Raw genomic sequence first — 22,325 nt, 5'->3', positions numbered from 1 at the left:
CTCTGATCTGTAGATGACTCAGCCTCGGCCATGTTTGCTCCCAAACACTGGAAACTGCAGCTCTTACATGAAAACTATTCCATTCCATATTCCAATTTTGCTCTTCTCTGTGTATTTACCTGCATTTACTGTGAAAATAATAACCAGATTCTGACATTTAAGATGCCCCAATGCAATCTTAAAACAACTACATATATATCATTCACATATGACAATGAAAAGGTGATGTTTTGGAGATTATACAGGGTGAAAGATGCTGAGGGAAGAAGTGAGGCAGAGCTGACTGTAGAACAGAAATCTTTAGGGCAGGTGGCAGTTTTTGAGATAATCCGAGATAATCATTGTCAACTGTACATATTTGAAACTGTATCTTTATCTTTAGCCATTATTTTTTCTGAGTAATTATGGCTCTTGCGCCCAAGACTCACCCAACAGCTGCTTGAGATTTATAAATGTTTGTGGTAAGGTTGTCACAATAGCAAACTTCAATAAGAGTATTAAATAATTAAGCTTGATACCTTTTTTGATACCACTCCAAAAAGAAAAAAAGCCATCCTAGACTCACTACAATAAATTGCTTTCTCTCTTTTTTTGTTATTACAAATCTGCACACAGTGCTGGTACAGAAAAAGCCACTGAACACTGTGAGACACCAGGAGGCAATTAACAAATATGACGATGGGATCCAGTCATTTCAAAGATTCAAGTTTTTGGTTTACATGAGTAGTATTTTGTGTGGATGATTGTGTAGATGAAACATCAAATAATGTCATAAATAGGCATTTTTCCAAGTAGTCTATTACAATATAAGCATATTCCTAATCTGGAATATAATGGTAAAAATTAAGCAATTTCCAAACTATCAAGACTTTGTACAACCCCTGTAAAAAGTGACAGCATGCAAGCATCCGCATGTGACTAGTCGCGAATCATAGCGAGAGCTGTGTGGAGGCATTCCCAGCTCAGACTCTGAACCATAGATCTTCTCTGAATGTCATTTAATGCACCTTTAATATCCATCTGCCAGTATATACAGGAAGGAAATACAAAGAGGAACTTTTCCAGTCAACATTCTGACCTGAATAGATGTTATGAAATAACATTAATCAACACAGATTCCAAAAGAGAGAGGGACACTGTATAAAATGTGAGTACAAGCAGAGTGTATATTTACAAAAACATCAATTTATCAGTTTGAACATAAAATATATTGTGTTTATACAGTTCTCAATTCAATATATATCAAAAAGGACTGGCCAATTATTGTATTCTGTTTTATTTACGCTTTAAACGACATCACGTTTTTAGAATCAGGGTTGTAATAACATTTGCTTTGTACACAACACATGGAGGCTCGAGTCAAATCTCTGAAGTTACCTAATGGGCACAAAGTTTGTTGCGGTGACCAACAGCTGCCACTAGATGTTACCACAGAGCCAAATCCTATAGCACCTTTATGACTCTACATGAGCTGTGAACATCTAAGAATATATCTTGTATATCTTGTAAGATACACAACAACACAAAGCCATCCAAAAGTAACCATCGTCGCACGTTTGTGGTATTTCACTCATGTTATTCTATTTATGGACTCTTCCTTTGATTGAGTTGTGTAGACAAGAGAGAAGAATGACACTGCAATAAACAAGTAACAGCAAAAACATATAGCACAGATATTGTCAAATCCAGTTTCCAGTAGTTTTTTATACTGGAGGCACACCATCTCACCTTAAATACATTAAATCTGTCTGACTGAGAGATTACATCATACAGTCGCTTTATAATAATTAACCAGAGCACACATTGCAATGTCGGGACAGAAGAAAACCACCGTGTCTACAATAGGGATGGGCATTTGGAAGAAACCTGCCAACTCAATTATCTTTAAAGTTAACGATTGATTAATCGCTGCATGCATACATGGGCAAAATAAAATTGCATATATATATATATATATATATATATATACACACATACAGTACTATGCAAAAGCCTGTTTTGATAACGGACACTTTTATTTTGAAAGGACGAAAAGAGACTTCCTATCGATGATAAAAGTAAATAAACTAAGATTATACTGTAAAGATAACGTCAAGGAGTTCAATGTTTTATGTGTTAGCCCCCGAAGAGGCGTGAGGTTAGTTTCCACAGTAATCTTGCATATTTAAGTGTGTTTTGTGTTTAAATAAGTTTTGTATAAACTTAAACCTACTTATTCATGCTAGCAAGGTTTGATACAGTAAGCTAGTTTTGCTCAAATTAATACTCTTGTGTTTCTGCATGTTTTATAATTGTTATTCCAACTTTCAGTTTTCAAACTTTAGCTTTATCCAATTTAATTCTCAGCTAATTGGCTTATTGACGTATGGCAGCACAACTGAACACTCGGCTGTGTTCCAGTTCAGTGAGTACTGATACGCAGTCATTGATAAAATAAAAATAAAAAAAATACACAGATCGACTAAAAAATTCCATGTGATCGACCAAATTCTTAACGACCATTAATCGATCATCAATTAGTTATTCCCATAGTCTATAAACAGCCAATCAGGTGCTGATTTGTGAGCTGCTCTGCAGGTCAGACCAATTTCCTCAGTTTTGATCTTTTTAACCACAGGGCATTATCCAAAAATGTTTAAATGCACTTAAATAACCATAAAATGCATAACTGTATGGATGTATGGACACAATATAATGCTGACATGTGACAGCCAGACAATCCTTGTGAATAGATTGTGTTTCCTTATAACTGTACAGGAAGGTCTGTGTTGAGTTCACATGCAGGCCAGTCGAGTGTCTTATCTAAACTGCTAAAGTCAGTTGAACAGGTGATGAACGCCACATTTCCCATCTGCCTGCTGGACAGGGATTCAACACTCTTCCCCCTTTACTCACCCACTGAGTGGGAAGTATCCTGGTTAGTTTATTTTCCTCCACTTAGTAATATACAACGGTAACATCGCAACATCATGAAGCTTGCCATTAACGAATACAAGGTCGTCAGTGGCTTACCAGTTACAAAACGGGCTGTGTAATGTTCTGACCGATTTAGTGTTTTTAGCTGAACTGGACCAGAGAATATTTTGGTAAAAACGAGTCGGTGATGCTGTTTTTGCAGGTGACTTAATGTAGCTGAGGTGCATTTTATGTGGAGCAAGCATAAGGAAAACAAACGTGAGTAAAAGGCGAAGCAGCTTTAAAAGTGATTTATAAAAGTAACTCAAATATTTGGGAAATTCATTGTTAAATAATTTGATTTATTTAGTGTATTTAGTGTTAGATTTCAGAACCCAATTTGGAGGTTCCATTATTGTGAACCAAGAAAAAAAAAACAACTAAAAATAAAAGCAACAGTGTATAGACGTATAGACAACACAATAAATCCATGATTGAAAAAGTGATCATTAATTGCAAGCCTTAATTCAATATTATGTCACCACCAACAACCTTTCTGACATCTTGTATTGCATTGACTTTACAGGTGCACTTAATTAACCGGCACCTTAGTATACAGATTGTGTTGGACCTGCAGATGGTTACTTACTATTGTGCACAGTCGATTAGCTGGTATTCATTGGATCTCTCGTAGCACGCTCTGACCCCCTCATCTTGCCACAGTGTCTTTGCATGGTCGTAAAACTCCTGAGGAAGAAGCAGAAATAAATAAATGACAAGAAACATAAATGACAAGATAAAAAAACAACTCAGAAGTGTAACACAGTAATTACTGCTGCTTTAAAAGGACATCTAGAGTAAAGTAATGCTACAGTCATGGAAAAAAAGTATTAGACCACCCTTGTTTTCTTCAATTTCTTGTTCATTTTAATGTTTATTATATTTTACCAAACAAATGAACCTTTAGTTGTACCAGGCATTAAAATGAACATGAAATTGAAGAAAACAATGGTCTAATCATTTTTTCCATCACTGTATTTGTACATGTTTGCAAAGCTTCATCTCATGGCATGGTTCGATTACATACTGTACTTTCTGTACAAATTCTGCAACTAATCGTTCTTTACAGTGCATTTTACACCAAATATGACAGTGAGCAGAGAGAAAGGCAGACAGGGTTTAGTGTGTGTCTGAGGGCACCAGGTGCTCATCATTTTTGTTGACACCACATGCAGTGTACGTTGTGCCTGTGTACATGTCTGTAAAGGTAAATAGGGGCGGAGGGAGAGAGAGACACCTCACTACACACAGGGACTACAGATGGACTGGTTCACATGCTGGGGCACAGTTTGGATTAACCACTTCACTTTCTCTGGCAGTCTTTGTACCGACTGAATCGACAGGTGTCCTCTGTACATTTCTTTTCTGTGCAGCACATGAGCTGGTAACTTGCACAAGAACTTTATTTGAAGGGATAAACATTCATGAAGACTCCTTCTTGTCCATAGCAGGTGTCTTTTGCACAGTCCTTTGAATAAACTGGTAAAAGCACCCTGGTGTAAATAAATGCGTCAAAGCAGAATGTTATAAACGCTCCAAACTCCTCCGAAATAAAAGGAAGTTATTGTGCATACAGTTATCCATTGTTTATACTTTAAGCATGTTTTAAGGGCTCTTTTAAATTTAATCAATTGTGGTGTCAAGAAAATGTAAGAGTTTTGGTTTCTTTCTGTTAAAAAAGTTTTTTTTCCATTCATGTAGAGATCAGTGTTTGGTCTTAACATAAGCAGCCTTTTAGGAACTGGATCTTAACAAAATACAGTGCAAAAATATCTGATGATAGAATACAAGAAATACAATGCGTTTGATGGGTGCTTCAGATTTATGACAGTATTTGATACTTGCAAAAGATAAATGCAAAGGGTATGTTAGGCTAGGCATCAAAACCTAAAAGGAACCAAACCAGAGTTATCTCTTGAAGCCGTATGTCTGGCGCAGTTATACAGGGGCCAAAATGATATTAACCTTTAATCAATACCCAAACCCAAACTGACTAGTGACATGCCAATGTCAAAAAAGGTGACTATTTGACAGGTGAGTATCATTAAAACAGAAATTTACAACCTACAGTAACACAATACCACACAGGCTAGAAATATCACTGAATGTGAAATTTATATTTTGATTATGTCTAAGCATGTCCAGACTGGGTTTGGCTGGTGCTTGAGGAAGTGTTTGAGGCTCAGTGTGTATCAACCAAGGAAATAATCAAGCGAGTGACTCAGCAGTGTGTTTTGTATGTGTACGGCTGTTTAAATGAATTAACAGGAACCTTGTGGTCCATGAACTGGCCTAATTCAGGTCAAACACTGGCTACTTCCTTGTTCCAGAGTGGGAATACACGGTTGGCTGTCTCTCACACACTCACACACTCACACACACACACACACACACACACACACACACACACTATGAGGGGCATTTTATGCCAGCACACTATACTAAAACGCGTGTACAGCGCCTATGCGATGACATCAAACGTCTAACGTGCGCGTGTAAATTCCATTCACTTTCAATGGACAGACAGGCGTCACGTAGGCGTCACGCAGACGCTGTACACGCGTTGTTGCACATACGCCTACGTGACGGCTGCGTGACGGGTGAACTACGCCTCAAATACGTGACATGAAGACCCGCGTGACTGTTAAGTACAATTCTACATAGGCGTACAGACACGCGTATTGCGAGTACACCAGATAACATGGGTGACGGGTGAAAAGTGCCACTAGCGAACGTAGTGGACGCCTGTGTGTGTGTGTAACGCGTGTAAGCCTATAACAGTTCAGCTGTTATACAGAGTCTCATCTTCATATGGTATTGTTTATAAGAAAGCACAACTTATAGATGAAGAGAAAGACTATCTCGTACGTACCAGATAAACTTAACGTTTTTCTGGCCAAAACCGGAGGCTTAATTAGCCTGTTTTAGGAGTGAAAGTCAGCAAAATGCAGCTTAAACAAAATGTTTTACCTCATTAGTTAACTACGAATGTCTGTAAAACATAATGGGACTGTGCATAAGTGCCGAATTGGGTTAAACAGTGTAGATATAAGGTCCGATGGAATCATATTGTGAACGGACTGCTGTCCACATGGCTACTGAATATTCATTAGATAGGTCCGCATGGCTACTTAATATTCAGGGGTGACAGCGATTACGGCTTCTGCAGGCAGGTAAACCTACCTAATTACAGCTGGTGCGTAATGAACTGTGTGTCCGCGCGCGAAGCTGGGAACTGGCTGTGAGCGTTGCACTTTACTATTAGCCTACTATTTTTAAGTAGCTGAAATTATTTTAATTATCCCTTTCACCCTTGCTATCATTAAATATCAATTCGATATCATTCAAACCTAGAGAGAGAGAGAGAGAGAGAGAGAGAGAGAGAGAGAGAGAGAGAGAGAGAGAGAGAGAGAGAGAGAGAGATTTCGTTAACAAGAAAATAAAAACTGGCCTGAAAATAATAGAAATATCCTGACAGCTCTGTGGGGGCTTGGAGTTCATCTGTAAGTTGTGCTTTCTTATAAACAATACCATATGAAGCTGAGACTCTGTGTAACAGCTGAACTGTTACACAGAGTAACACACTGTTAACGTACACGCGTTACACACACACACAGGCGTCCACTACGTTCGCTGGTGGCACTTTTCACCCGTCACCCATGTCATCTGGTGTACTCGCAATACGCGTGTCTGTAAGCACACCTATTAATCAGACTTTATGCTGGCACAGGCGACGCATTCTAGGCGTTTAAGTATAGTGTGCTGGCATAAAATACCCCTCATACATACACACACACACACACACACACACACACACACACACACACACACACACACACACACACACACACACACACACACACACACACACACACACACACACACACACACACACACACACACACACACACTCTCTATCAGTACTGTAAATTTATAATGGAATAGATCAATTAGCTATGTGTAATGATTTGTAGAGAAATATTGAATGCTTAGTAAAGCATAAAAGACAAGATAAATAACAATAACAATCACAGACACAGACACACACTGTCTGTCTCTCATGCAGATTAAAAAGCAGAATACACTTTCGCCATCCTGTTTTATAACTTGGAAACTATGCCGTGCTCTTCATAAACAAGTCAACCAACCAAACAAGTGAAGCCAAACAGCAACCGTAAACAAATAATTGCTTCCCAACAGCTCAGCATGAGTGGAATTCCTGGGGCAGCAGGGTGAGTTAGTGGTTAGAGAGCATCCCGCAGAGGAAAACTCAGATTTGATTCCTGAAACAGCTGATGTGTCTTAATGAAGTGTTTCTGAGTAAGACCTTCATTTAGTGTCTGCTCACTTAATGTAAATCACTCAGGATAAGAACGTTAGTGCCACCATGTAAATAAAAAGATAAATTAATAAATAAATGTATCTGGTGAAGATGCTCACGCATTTATCATACTGGCACTGCCCTTTAATTTCTATTTATTTATTATATATCCACATGGATTGGATATAAAATGGAACATTATCTTCCATAAATTACATTCTAAACAGTTTTCTTGAAGGATTTTTTCGCATGTTTTGATTCATTTAAACAACTGTATGTAGCATTAAATTCTCATATTTCAGAAGCTGAAACCACTGAAAAAAAATGTATTGATTACTCAGCCATTAAATATGGGGTGCACGCTCCAACAGGTGAGCTACAGGATGCCAAATATTCTTATTTGAATAGATAGGCTACATGGTATCCAGTGCAATAAAACTTGTATTTACTTATACAGTCATATTTTTTGGGACTGAACCTCACAAAGGCTTGTCACAGTGACTTGTCAATCCTGCTTTTGATTTCAATAGTCAACAATTGAAAGCTTATTTTGGATCAATTTTCGATTTAGAATCAAAATCCAAAGACACTATTCTGTGTGAACTCGGTATGGGACAGGGTAGAAGGCCATGGATAAAAGAAAGGCAGTGGAAGCCATAGGGTTGGTAAAAAGGGAGAACTGACGGAACGGGTGTATTTGTTTGTGTGTTAAGTTTAACTATTAACAATCTTTCTCCAGAATGGCTGACTCCATCCTTGTTTGCCTCAGTTGTTTTAAACTACTACTTCACCTTAAATGTGTCTTTAATTGCAACTTCAATGGCGTGATAGTGGTGTAGAAATCTTTTCAGCTGCATCATCACTTACATGTATTTTAAAAAATAAAATAAAAATCCTTTCATGGTGCAGTTTTCCATGACAGCAAACTCATCATGTGTTTACAAACAGAGCACTCTTTTATAATCAGTCATGTGATTTATTCCCTCTTCCTCTCTTGATGTAATGCTTTCCCTCCTTGCTTCTTCTCCCTCCATCACAGTCTCCCTTTCTTCTCTCTCTCCAGCAACTGTTACATACCAACAACAAACCTCAAACTGGGTGACCAGGAAAACCTGAACCCTCAGATATGAGATGCGACACCATCAACCAGCTTAAAAAAACAGAATCCCCATCAACGACTGTATGGAAAGAAACAAGAGATGCTTTAGCTGCCTGATGTCCCTCCATAATCACAATCATACATTAAACACAAGCAGTTACAATAATTAGGTTGTTACCCCAATTAATGCATTAATTATCATATACTCATCTTTCCAGACAAGGGTGCTATTTACATGAACTCTTTGCCCCGAAGGGTTTTTATGTGTTTTAGTTAATTTACTACAAATCATAATAACATTAGTTGTGACGTTTTTCAGACATATGGGACATTTTAGGCGGGCATTGCTTCCATTCCTTCTCGATTGATTTAAAAATAAGTTCCTGTCAATGGTGTGTGCAAAAAAAGAAAGAAAAAGAAAGGCCACAGTGTGAAAAGGGAGTTCAAGCACAGATTAAAGTGTTCTTAAAAAACAAACAAACAGGTTGTAAAAGCATTACTGCGCTTCTGCTCAACTCTCTAGTTTCCCACAAGCAGGAGCCAGACGGCCGGCTGTGCAAATGAATCCATCCTTCTAACACCTTTTTAAGTTTTAACAATGTCCTATTAGATTTATTTTGGTCAAAGTCATCGATCATCCATTTCTAGTATGTTCCAAGACTTGGCATATTACATTTAAATCAGAGATTGCCGGAAGTATAGTATAAATAAATAAAATAAACGGACAGTAGATCTACTACTTGCTGTAGATTGAAACAAGTTCTGTTGTTTTCTGTTTATAACTAGATACAAATCAGAAAAATATGGATCACAATGCCAATTATCATAATGGTGATACCTGTGTAATGTGCTATTGAAATGCAATTCCAAATAAAGACAAAATGTAAAAAATAAAAAAAATAAAAGAAATTTTGTCAGTAGAAGTGCATATTTGGTTCATGCTAAATGGGCTTAAGATTCAAAAACACACATACAGTCATGGAAAAAAATATTAGACCACCCTTTTTCTTCAATTTCTTGTACATTTTATGCCTGGTACATTTGTTTGGACAAATATAATGATAACAACAAAAATAGCTTATAAGAGTTTTATATAAGAGCTGCTATCTAGCCATTTTCCATGGTTTTCTTGATAATAACCAAAATCATTATCAAGAAAACCATTTTCAGGCAAAGGTGTTTTATCTCTCTCTAATTAATAAGCAAAAGTCAAGTTGATCCAAAATCCAATTGTGTACTGTATATAAGAGGGCTGTGGTGTAATTGTGAAGTTTTTTTTTATCATGTCCTGTGATTTGGTAAGGAGGGACAGACATGACAACATGAACTGTTCCCATTACTAGAAAATGAACTGCAGCTTCTATTCACATGTGAGACTTAGTGAACTGAAAAGTGAATTAAGCTTGGCCCCGCAGGTGGCTGTGGATAAACAGTGAGACTTTGAGGTTTAGTCTCTAGACAATTAGTAATGTCCCACTGAGAATACTACACTAACACAGACCTTACCCATCAGGTCATTAGTAAACCTCATTGTTTGGTACCTGTGTCAAGGGATTATCACCTGGGATGTTGGGTCTATTACCTGCTATCATCGGCTGAAACACACACAGCTGAGGATACCTGCACCTGTTGCTCATGTATCATGTGTGCCACAGCTTTACAGCTTTACTAGCCCACTCATAAGTAAACACTGAAAGTGCAGGCCATGTTGTAAAACTACAAACATAAGAATAAGGCATAGAAACCTTTTTTTTTTTTTAAAGCTGGTGTGAATGGAGAGTATGTGTGATATTGTTCTACTCACGGATGGAAACTCAAAGTCCTTCTGGTTGACGAGGTTGAGGACATACTCGATCCGGTACTGGTTCTGTGGGCACGCCAACTGCACCGGCGGTGCCAGGGTGCTCATAGCTGTTACTATGGTCTGTCACAAACACACAAAACAAAACAAAATACTTTTAAGTGTGGATAAAATACAGACAGGAGAATGACAGGATTTTTAAAATGAAGTACCTGGAACTATTTTGGTGTTTTTCCTTCTTACCTCAATGGCCTCTTTAATATTATTCTTGATGTCCTGAATTTTCTGCTTCTTCTCTCTGAAACAGATGTACAGATTCTTTGACAATCATGTTCAGGATTATTAATAATAATAATAATAATAATAATAATAATAATAATAATAATAACAGCAGTTACACAGACTAGAGTGTCTATTCAACAAGAGTTAGAAATAAAGAGAAAAAAGATAAATGGTACATTGACCCATCACAGAAAGACCCACTGAGGTTCTTCATACACATTTTTTTTTTAAAGATTTTTTTTTTTTTTGGCATTTTTGTGCTTTATTGATAGTGACAGATAGAAAGGGGGTGATAGAGGGGAAGACATGCGGCAAAGGGAGCTCAGGCTGGATTCGAACCCGGCTCCGCCGCAGCAAGGACTCAGCCTTAATGGTAAACGCTCTACCAGTGTGAGCCACCGGGATGCCCCTTCATACACATTTTTAGTTTAAATCCAATTAAGCAGAAAAACTATACATTAAAAAGGTAAATTATGCAGGAAATTAAAAAAAACATTGAATATAAAAAATCAATCCCTCTCAATAACAATTTCACGTGTATGGCGTCTTTATCTCTGCCTGAATTTTCTCTCTTTTTCCTCCCAATTTTGCTGTGTTAAGGATGTTTACGGGCATCAACCTTTTTGCATAAAGCTGTAAAAAAAAAGCCGACCGAGCACTGAAAATAAGAACTGATAGGAAGTCGAAATGCCAAGCAAACTAAGAGACCAGCTTTATTTCCACTTTTGTTATTCCATGGACGACAAGCCGAGTTTGATGTTGTGTGTATGAAGAGACAGCAACAATTCCTGCATAGTATGCCGTTAAAGAAGTATAAAAAGAGCGCTATGGAGATTTATTACTTCACTTACATGAAGTTGGGTGAGGTCGCCTTTAACCTATTAATTATACACGCTTATGCGATTTTCTTTGTAGGCAGTATTAGCACTTATGCAGACATTTTCATGGAAAGTGTTCACACAAAATATCATTATAATGTATAATATTTTATATTATATTAAGCCCATATTATAATAAAGAAAATATACAATGTAGATAATGGTAAATAAATCAATACAAGTTTAAAGGGCAGGACACCAGCCATAAAGACCTCATGCTCTTCTTTTGAACACAAGTTGTGTTAGTAAAGTTTTGCGCACGAAAGAAGTTTCATGTTACTGTGACATGGTACACTACAGTGAGCTGCATTGAGTTTGTTTTTGATCCGAGGAAGGTAAACAGACCTTCATTGGCACGCGTGGTGAAGAAATTATGTCTGTCTGCTGTGAAAGTTGGTTGTTTGTACAAGACATTTGGACTCTACGTGACAGAAATGTTTCTATTAAAGGCAACCGGAGAGCCAGTTAGCCTATCTTTCACCTTGAGCCTGCCTCCCAGGACAACAGCGCATTGTGTTTACAATAGTTCTATGTCAGTGACAAAGGGCGAGGTGGGCCTCTTCGTTCTGTGCCAGTTTCTACTTTTTCCCAAGGGACCCTGCTGCACTCAACCAAATTTATGCAAATGTTCATCCATTTCTTTTGGGCAGTTAATGTTCTAAAGTTTGACTTATCAATTATGTTAACAAGAACAGAAGCTGCTGGTGTATAACACCCTCGAAAAGGCATTCACTTATATTTAGAAGGTTGCAAATTAGGGTTTGGGGTGCAATGATTTAGAGCAATGCACTTGCAGTTTGGACATGCAGATGCAATATTGCCAACTACAGTCAAAGACAGTACACACTCAAGTAAGACAGACTCTTTGTCAAGCTTGCAAGAACTGCTAACATGTAAGCTGAGGTCTTGATGGGCTTAAATGCAGATAAAGAGCAAGAAAGATAACAGAGGATTTTAAATTCACACCCAATCGAACACAAAGAGGTCAATATTGAAGAAATAATCTTTCACACCACACTCCAACTTAAAACACACACATTATAATATAAAATGAATACACATATGCCAGTACACACACACCTTCCTGGGTCAAGCTACTGTGTCACTGCAATGCTTTCATAGGTATCTAACACCACAATTTCCCTCTAGCAGATGCATCAACATTCACAAGAGAGTTATTGCAATAACTAGAAAACCATACCTTCTCAAGAAAGAAATGCCTCCACAAGTAACATGCATTTCTCCTACAAATCCATTTAAAAAAATGGAACAGAGAGGCTTGAACTAAACCACTATGAGTGGTTACAGTCACACTTTGACCAAAACATATAAAACACAATTACTACAAACTCTACAATTGATGTAATACTCATTGATAAATGGTAACAGAAAGAGAAGAGGGCGAGAAGAGGGAGTTTATTGGGTTAGGAGGGAAATTGACGAGGCCTTGTTTACATTTTCAACCTGATAGTCATTAAAAAAAAATCACATGGTCATGTGTGTGTGCACCCTCCAATCGTAAGAGTTCGACTGCATGCCTGTGTGTGGTTAGAGAGAGGGGAGGAAGACGTGACACAACCTGCTTTAGGGACGATGTCTGGTGATACAAAGAGGTGGATAAATTCAGATGACATGGATTGGTGCTAAAATTAAAATAATTACTTTTTAAAATTGTAATTCAACGTGCCGTTAGGTGGCTTTGTTGCTAAATATGTTCATTGTATTGAGGCGTACAGCATAAGGGCTGCCACTGAAAACACATGTATAGCTGAAACCAGTCCCCTCTAAAATACACAAATAATGGCAGAGAAACTTTTCGTATTGTTGGTTAATAAATTCTTGATTTGAGTTGCAATTTTAGGACTAGCAACTAAATGACCATTTATACTTTTCAGTTAACTAATAAATTATTTAGTCTATAAAATGTAAAGAAATAGTGAGAAAGGGCTCATCGCAAGATTCAAGAGGAAAAGAAAAGAAAAGGCAATTTACAATGACATTAAAATGAATCAGCCGGAATCAGCATATTGAAATAAAGGCAAATCAGAAAAAGATGCATCTTTAAGCTAACTCAAAGCTTGAAATTTAAAGCATCGATATGGATTAAGTGACTACTTGAAGGGATGCAACAGTTAGTCAACACATTGAGTAGATAAATAATCGCCAAATACTACTAATTAATTGCTGAAGTAATTAATTAATTTAATTAAACTGTCCTAGACATTCACAGTCCTCAGCTCTTGACCACTTCACAGCTCCAGTGATGAGGCTGGCAGTTACATGTCTTGTCTAAAGGCAGCTCAGTCGTAGTTGAGAAGAATAGAGCGAGCTGAGTTAGTCATTCATTCATTCATTCATTTTTCAAATCAGGTCAACAATTGGAACCAGCAGTCTTCCAGTCACAAGCCAATTACTCTGACCTTTAGGTTACCACAACACACTATCCATTCACCAAAATCCTTTACCACAGTAAATTTATGTCCTGGCTGAGGATCCAGGCTTGTTAAAACATATTACTATGCTTGTCATGTGGAGACCAGGCGGCAACCTCCGGGTCGGAGCAGTGAGGCAAACCAGGAAGTGCCTTAAGCTCCATTCTACCAAAAATTCCAGTAGGGGGTGCTGACAAAGGTTGCAGAAGCATTTGTGTCCATTAATTTCAATACAAAATGAGAAAACTTCTCACTTGATTTATTACCTCAGAAACTTTTTTTAGGACAACACTATGGTCTCAATCGCTAGTAAAAAATCTTGTTCAGGACAATTTTTAATGTTAATAGTGTAAATAATGGTCCCATTTAGAAGAAAATAGAAGATAAAGAATCGTATGATTTGGGGCGTGGCTACCTTTGATTGACAGTTCACAAACAAGGCGAGCCGTCATCAGAAGAAAAGAAAAGCAATGCGTTTCCATGGCAACGTGTCAATAACATTATATATGTATATAAAAAAGACGTTTACCGGTTTGGTCTCATAACTTTGACCCTTTCACTGTATTTCCACTTAATGACAGCTTATTTGAATGTTTTGTTCATTAAAAATGTCTTGTTCAGCATTTGGTTGGACTAATAGGAAACTCCACAGAGTTGTTGTTAATTTTTCTGAGACAAGTAACTTTTTTTTTTCAGATCCCTCTCACTTCTCCACAGTCCAAATATGGTCTGCTCCCCGTTTTTGGAAACAAGATGGCGACACAAGATGGTGACGAGTGAAACGCTGAACTCAATGCCTCAAACGGGCAGTCCACAAACCAACAGGTGATGTCATGGTCACTACGTTCATTATCTATACAGTCTATGGTGGAGAGCCACAAGCAACTGGCCTGTGAGACTGTTTCTTTGGATTTAGCAGATCGTCAAAAACAAAAGGTGATTAATGGTCAATGGACTTAAAAGATGACATCTGACCGCACATTCTAAGTAAAACAGTCGGACACGTAACTTATGCAACGTATACTGAGATTTACTACACACAAGAAAAGAAAGGAGCCATACATGGCTTAGTAAACAAAAATAATTAACCAGATAATCCAAGCAATGTCACACATCTAACTGCAAATAATGATGCTCTTTGTGTGTCTTGTTATGGAAGATCTGTATACATACATCTACCTGAACACACACACACACACACACACACACACACACACACACACACACACACACACACACACACACACACACACACACACACACACACACACACACACACACACACACACACACACACACACACACACACACACACACACCAGTGTTGTGGAGTCACGCGCTGGGTCATACGCTCTTGTCTGCCTTAGGTGCCGATTTTCTTGTCAAACCTTGCAAACATCCTTCACCATCACAACCAGCAGACCAATACATGCCAAGTCTCGCTCACACACACATTTACTAATGTCACTTTTTGGGACATTACATATACTTTCCTGGAGAGTTACCCTTCACCTAACCTTAACCATTACCCTGGTCTGACTCGCCAGATGTAGACTATGGGTGTGAGCTTGCCTTTGGGTGCATCTCTGCTGCAAAATTTATTTTCTAGGGGCGCTGTCACTGCACCCTGTGCTTAGCCTCGCCTGGTTTAAAGACATTAAAATAATGTTCTTTCCCCTATAGCAGAACGATAATGGGTGCAGCCAGACCATTCGCCAGAGCTGACACAGTGCTGTGGAAATGGGTCTGGTTATGCAAGACTACCACACAAAAGTGAAGCCAAAATATCCCAGATATGGGAGCTGCCATCTTGCACTGGTGACATAATTTGGAACCAGTGTCTATAGAGCAGTGGGCCATGGTATTGAGTTCTTGCCCAAAACACTCGCTAGACCAAATCATGATGTCACCATGTTGTATTGATTGACATAAGCAATTGAAACCAAACTTCAGGCAGTAAAATGGTAAATTGACCATAAATCACCATGACAGCAACTACCTTAAATGACAGAAATCCTCTTTGGGAAAAATCTATTCGACTTGTACTTGTACTGAGATTTTGCAGTGTTGAGTGTGAAGTTGTTTGGATGAGTAGTTCTCGAGAAAACTGCAAGCAGCCAAACCGATTCACAAATGGCATGTTTTGAACAGAAACTGCACTAGTGATATTAAATACATAACTTCAAAGCCCCAGTCTTTTGTTTTAGCACTGTTTTATCAAAAAAAAAAAAAAAGCAGCCATATAAACTTGAAGACTGCCTCCTATTTCAGATTCCTATAAAGTCCACACTTCATAAACCAAATTCAACATGATGATGAGATGACAAAGTGTCTCATTTTAAAAGGCTCTTACAAAAGTAGATGGTAGTATCTTGCAACACATTGCATATTGGCCAGATGTTTAACATTGCACCTGACTGTGGACACATGCTCATGTTAATCATATCATACGTACTCTGCATTGAAGCCGTTGACATGTAGGATCCTCATCTGTTTCACTATGGTGCTCTTTCCTGACTCCCCAGCTCCTGAAAGTGAGACAGAGAGAGAGAGAGAGAAGGAAATATTAAGAAACTGTTGACATGTGAAACAAGACACACACAAACACAGAGAAATGCTACTTTAAAGGTTTTTGGAAGATTATAAGCCGTTTCAGCTGTTACTTACTATCTCCTAATGGAAACATTCAATGAACAAACAGCAAATTTCATACATGACTGCGACACTATTTGGGGAAAAACTGAGAGCAGAGGCAAGGACAGTGCTGCATGGTCATGGCTGAAATAATAAACTGGATTATCCCACTAGATACTGTGATCACAATCACAAGATAACATTTTTAGACCTGATGATGACTGCCTTTAGACTTTTCCACAAAAAACACATCTAGACCTCCCCTCAAAAGAAGGTGTCATAGTGTTAAATTAAAAATACCATATTGTTTTTATGTCCCATGAGGAAAATGAACCACAGTTCTTGTCTGTGGTATTTGACTGTCAACAAATAGTATTTTGCCAAAACTACTGAACTGCTGCTGCTAAAAGGCATTTACAGAGACTAGTTCAGCGTTGTTAGCATGTTAGCTGTATGCTGCAGGTCTGTGGATGGCCTGTGTGTGACATATCTGCTGTGAGAATGAAACTCACATCTCTTGCTCTGTAATGCCACGCCTGCAGTATATTCAGCTGCAGGAAGGGCGAGCAGCTCAATGCTCAACAAGTTGTAGCTCTTTCACACGGCCCGATGTCTTTCCTGCCTCAGACCACCAACATTTTTTCCTTGCATTTTAAGATTTGAACAAGGGATACTAATACTTTGTACAGTTTATGTAGGGAAAAAAGTAGTATGGAGAAGCTTAAACATGCAGCAATCTGCCAAAATATCAATGTTGCACTTTTACTATGCGTGAAGCACGTGATGATTTTTCTGGTCTCTGCTAGTATTGCAAGTAAAGTTACTATGGCCGAATAAACAGAGAAAGATAACTACTGAAACTCAAATTTTAGAACATGTGGAAGTGAGGAAATGCCTCACTTATCACCATAGGTGCTGCTAAAGAGAACAAAACAGAGATCCTTGAAATTGTAACTTCAAAAGCTGGCATGGTTATAGGTAGACCAGGTCTGCTCTGAAGGATCTATAACCTTCAAGACATATTTCCTGATAACATCAGTGGCAAATTATTCTATTAAGAATCCAAGACATGGAAATACATGAGGTATGAAGTTACCAATGAAAAGCAGACAAGGATATAATGTGGTGTGATGTAAAAGATCACTAAAGAAGACCGCAACATTTACAGCAGTTAAATAACAGATTACTGTGTACATTACTCTATAACAAACATTCACAGCGCTTTGTGCAAAGAGCATAGTGCCTAATTTGCAAATATTGTGGTGATATTGCATTAGGGTTGCACTATTAATTCAAATACGTACAACAACTTCAGCTCCATTGTGGACAGTCACCAAATTGTGTGGCTTATAAAAAGTTTAAATGAATATTGGGTCAGATAAGGTTAAAAAAAAAGTTAATAAACAGTCTGATTAAAAGATGGAAACCATTAGATTTTGGTAAGAAGGTCATCATATCTTCAGTCATTATTAACATGGGACCTTAAATAACTCCCAATGAAACATATTTTGTGCCATCACTCTTTTTGTCAGTGCTAACATGAGCCAAAAACCCCTGAACACTTTAACTGGGTTATCGGTTTAATCCAATGACCAGTGTAGATCGAGTTGCAGGTTAAGATTATACCGAGCAACATAATCCAATGATCAACAACTTGTCTGGTGGATGGACTAGCATTAATGTGTCACCTACAATTAACGAACACAACGGTTAACAATTGACCAAGTTTTGGATCCTGGTTGTCACTTTCACTGGTAGATTCTCAAGGGTAAGAATATGCAGGGTAAGCACAACTTTTAAGGTGTAAGATTCAACACTGTCAGGGTACCTAAACCAAAAATGTCCAAACTCTCAAACTCTTTATCACTACATCTAACTTTACATCAATCAATGTGTATTTGTTTATTTTGGCAGTGGTTTATATTGACATTAATTGTAAGTTTTGATCATGATTTATGATTTATTTAATTCTTGGTGATATCCAAAGTAGGGATGAACAGAGGATTAATCTACCTATTAGCTAGTTTAGCTCGTCAGGTGTGAGACACCAAACAAATATGATGACGGGATTGTTTAATTTCAAATATTAAAAGATTTGTGGTTTACATGGGTAGTTGCGTAAATTAAGCACCAGATTATGTTGAAAATCCAGCATTTGTAAAGGAGTATATTCAAATTCAACCACCATCCAAACCTCAAAACCATGATGGCTAAAATTAAACATTTTCCAACCCTGAATATAGACTGTTCTACTTCAGATGTATACAAACCAAGGAGAATCCTAGCATATCTTTTTTCAACTGTATCATGTTTGAATTTTACTCTAACTTTTTATGCTTCATTTGGCTTTTTTTACCATTTAAACATAGCATCCGAAAATAAGCTGAATTACAAATAACCGCCTGCAGGTCAACAGGTCTGCATTAAAGCCAAACTAGTAAATTATATAATTGAAAAAGGCGACCAACTTTATGGCAGACATCTTTGTTTTGGTTTTCATGTGGGTCCTGTCCTTCTACTTTCCTAAAGTCACCACAACTTCCTTCTCAACATAAATACAGGCGTGTCATACAATACGCACCCTCACTGGCATCTCTGTAATCAAATATTATCATTCTGACAAAGAACACCACAGCTTCTTAGAAGTGGTAAGCCTGTGAATGGACATATGAGGAGGGTACAGAAGAGAGTGCAGTGGGGAAAGTTAGACACTCTTATTTGTCTCTTATGTAATGTGGAGACCCAGCCCACCTCCAGTTCACTCTCTGACACACACACAACCACATGTTGAGCCGTACACATGTTCACTTCTACATTACTAGGTCTCAGTGTCTTTTTCTTACAGTCACATTACCTCAGGACAACCACAAAATAGTGGTAGCTTAACTTTTTAGGCATACATGCATAAATCATGACTCAAATAAATACTGCACAGGATGCTAAGTATACTGACAAACTAATAGAGCTGAAAAGGGATTAAAAATACCTAGTTTTTATTTATACGAGTGGCTGTTCCTCTTATGATGACCACTGGCAGCAGCTTACCCTCCTTATATATTTACCTCTACATCACTGTATACACTCAAACCAACCTATGGACTGCGCTACAGCATGCTTTGGTGTTGGTAGTGGTAGACTGTCAGTTTGACAGCAACATGCTGAAAACCCAGCACAGTGCTGCATTTTTAGCCTTATGCAATGGCAAAGTCACACTGTTGACAATGTTTCCCAAAACAACATCCCAGAAGGTTATGCAGGGAGGAAGCAGAGCCTCAACTGTGCAAACTAGGGACTTGCCTGTAAAGCAGCAGGCATAGAATAAATAAATAAGTAATTAAACAAATAAAACTCACCTAAAAGTAGTAGTCTGTGTGTTGCTCTGTATATCTGTTTGTCTTTTTGGAGCTGCTTCTCTATCTTTTTGTTTGCTTCTCTTTGTGCCTTCTCCTCATTTCTCTGGTCTTCGGTCTTACTGTTGCCCAAACAACCCATCTTCCCGCAAGAAAAAAGAAAAAAGGGGGTCCAGGGGAGGAGGAGGAGGAGGAGGAGGTAGAAGAAGAAGAAGTGGAGGTGGAGGGGGTATATAGAAAGCAAAAATAAATAAATTAACTAAACTAGTCTAGATCCCTCGTTTGGCATGCGGATTTGGCAGCAATGTCACCCACATTTACACAGTTTAACGTCCCCGGCCTGCTCCAAAAACTGTCCGTGGTGCAGCCCTGTAGAAATTATGTGTCCATAACGCGTATTTTGCTGTCAGAGAAAGGGCAGGATACTGTTGCTGACGACACCGAGGCCGCCTTCTCCGTTTGCTGAATCCTGCTCGGGCTTTTCCTCCTTCACATGCAGTACAGTTTTTGTTTTGTTTTTCCCTCTCTCTCCCCCGTCAACTGTGTAACGTTAACAATTGTAATCCACAACGTGTGTTAAGACACCAAAAATCGGGGTTTCACCTCAAACGGAGGCAGAATAAACAGCCTAATTTGCATCTCCAAAAGCCCGGGTCTTGCGTCTCACTACTGCCCGTGACAAGAAGCCGAACTCGGCGTGTCCGAAAACCTCGCCCGTGCTGTGGCGCGGCTCGTTTCCACGTCTCCTTTTATGCTAAACATTTCCATAGGTGGACACTTTAACTCTTTAGCTATTTCTCTGTCTCTCCGACGGCTGTCTTCGTCGGGGGGCCCAGCAGGACAGGAGGAAGCAAAATAATATTTACACCCAAACGAGCTACATGTGTGATATTCTCATTGCTTCCGTCGTCATCCGGCTCCTTTTCATTCGCTGCATCAAATCAACCCAAAACAGCTCCAAACTCACTGCGGTTGTCTTTTCGGCTAGATCCCCCACCACCTCCAACTCCGAAACGATCTAATACCCCCTCGATTTGTCCTCCTTATTTGTGATGGCTGTTCCTTGCTGTGTTTTCTCCTCCAAAGGGCCTTCTCTCTCTCCCTGCCCCTCGCTTTTGTTGCTGAAATGTGTTATCAGCCCCTCACATCACCACCGAGCCTCCAAAACTGCGCACCGATACTTTTTTTAAATTCCCGGCTCGGCTGCGATGAATCCCTTCAAGAAAAAAAAAATCCTTCAAAAAAAAAAAAGGAGAAAAGGGAAAGAAAAAAAGAAAACGTGACCAAGATGTGAAAATCCCTCGAAATGTATCCACGTTTCTTGCAGGTGAAAAAGCAACCCCCGCTGTCAGGCTCAGTTTTTATAGTCTACATAAGGCCTATAGGAGTACACACACTCTCATACAAACATACATATATGTATAGATATAGATATTAACTCCTCTTGAATCCGAGGTGGGTTAAATAGGCTACAGGCTTGAGACTGCATGTGCATTTACATTCACAAAAAAATAGGACGCGGGGTTGTTGTAGCAGCACATTCCCACCGCGAAGGCCGCTCCCCTCCTGGCCGCTGGTCGTGGAAGGTGAAAGACAGGAATAACCAATTCTTGGAGGTTATTATTTTCTCCTTTTCTCTCTCTCGCTTTCTCTCTCTCCGAGAATAGTAGCCTACATTGAGGAGATAGACAGCGCTGAAGAGAGACGGGGTGGGGCCACACGGCGCTCATTGAACCCTGGGAAGGAAGGACCGAGGGAGGAGGAGAGAAGAGGCCGCTTCGCCTCGTCACGTGGCCGGGCGCGCAGCAGCGTCAGCGGCGCGGCTCTGCGGAGAAAACGGCGCCCTCTTCAAAGAAAACCACCGCACACTGTTTGATGGGTGGGAGTCATGAACAGCAGCAAAACAAAAAACATTACATTAAAAAATCTGTAATAATTAATTCATATGATAAGGGTGGTCTTAACTTCTTAGACTTTCACACTCTGAATAATACGTCCAAAATTAACTGGCTAAAACAATTCATTAAGAACCCCTCTTCAATATTGAACTTCATACCAAACTTTATTTTCTCTAAATTAGGAGGCCTAAATTTCCTTTTATTTTGTAATTACAATATTGAAAAAATCCCCATAAAACTATCCAACTTTCACAAACAGATGCTTCTTTCCTGGTCATTAATCTACAAACATAATTTTTCCCCACATAGATGGAACAATAAAGACATTATATATTGAAACAAATCCTTATTTTACCCCTATTGGTTTATTCACAATATAGTCTTAGTTCATCAGTTATTTAACTCAAAAGGATCATTACCTACATATCAAGAATTTATCATAAAATATAGAATTAGCTAAATTAATATTATCATAAATGCAATCCCTCTGGGTGTAATTATGTTATTTAAAAGTACATTAATACAAAATCCATCATTATTGCCCTTTGATCCAACCAAACTTGAAATCGGCCAAATTTGTTTCTCCTCTACACTAATTAATTAACAAATATATACATGTACTTAGGAGACAATAGGTCCAAATAAAACACTGCCAAATTAAGCTTGTTTAGTGAA

At 38.5% G+C, this 22,325-nt stretch overlaps 1 protein-coding gene across 1 annotated transcript in view; it reads right to left on the bottom strand.

Annotated features, from left to right (window-relative positions):
• gnas (GNAS complex locus) overlaps positions 1 to 21,422 on the bottom strand; it is a 32,260-nt gene extending 10,838 nt beyond the window's left edge. The window contains exons 1-5 of the mRNA XM_059332328.1: positions 19,756 to 21,422; positions 16,224 to 16,296; positions 10,420 to 10,474; positions 10,180 to 10,299; positions 3,545 to 3,642 (exon numbers count right to left, since the gene is read on the bottom strand). Of these exons, the coding sequence (XP_059188311.1) occupies positions 3,545 to 3,642; positions 10,180 to 10,299; positions 10,420 to 10,474; positions 16,224 to 16,296; positions 19,756 to 19,894 (485 nt within the window). The 5' untranslated portion in view covers positions 19,895 to 21,422. The remainder of the gene's footprint in view (positions 1 to 3,544; positions 3,643 to 10,179; positions 10,300 to 10,419; positions 10,475 to 16,223; positions 16,297 to 19,755) is intronic.
• Between the last annotated feature and the right edge of the window lie 903 nt (positions 21,423 to 22,325).

The sequence above is a fragment of the Centropristis striata genome, chromosome 5, assembly GCF_030273125.1.
Source record: "Centropristis striata isolate RG_2023a ecotype Rhode Island chromosome 5, C.striata_1.0, whole genome shotgun sequence".
NCBI classification, from domain to species: Eukaryota; Metazoa; Chordata; class Actinopteri; order Perciformes; family Serranidae; genus Centropristis; species Centropristis striata.
Note: the sequence above shows the minus strand (reverse complement) of the source record. Positions and strands in the feature narration are given on the sequence as shown.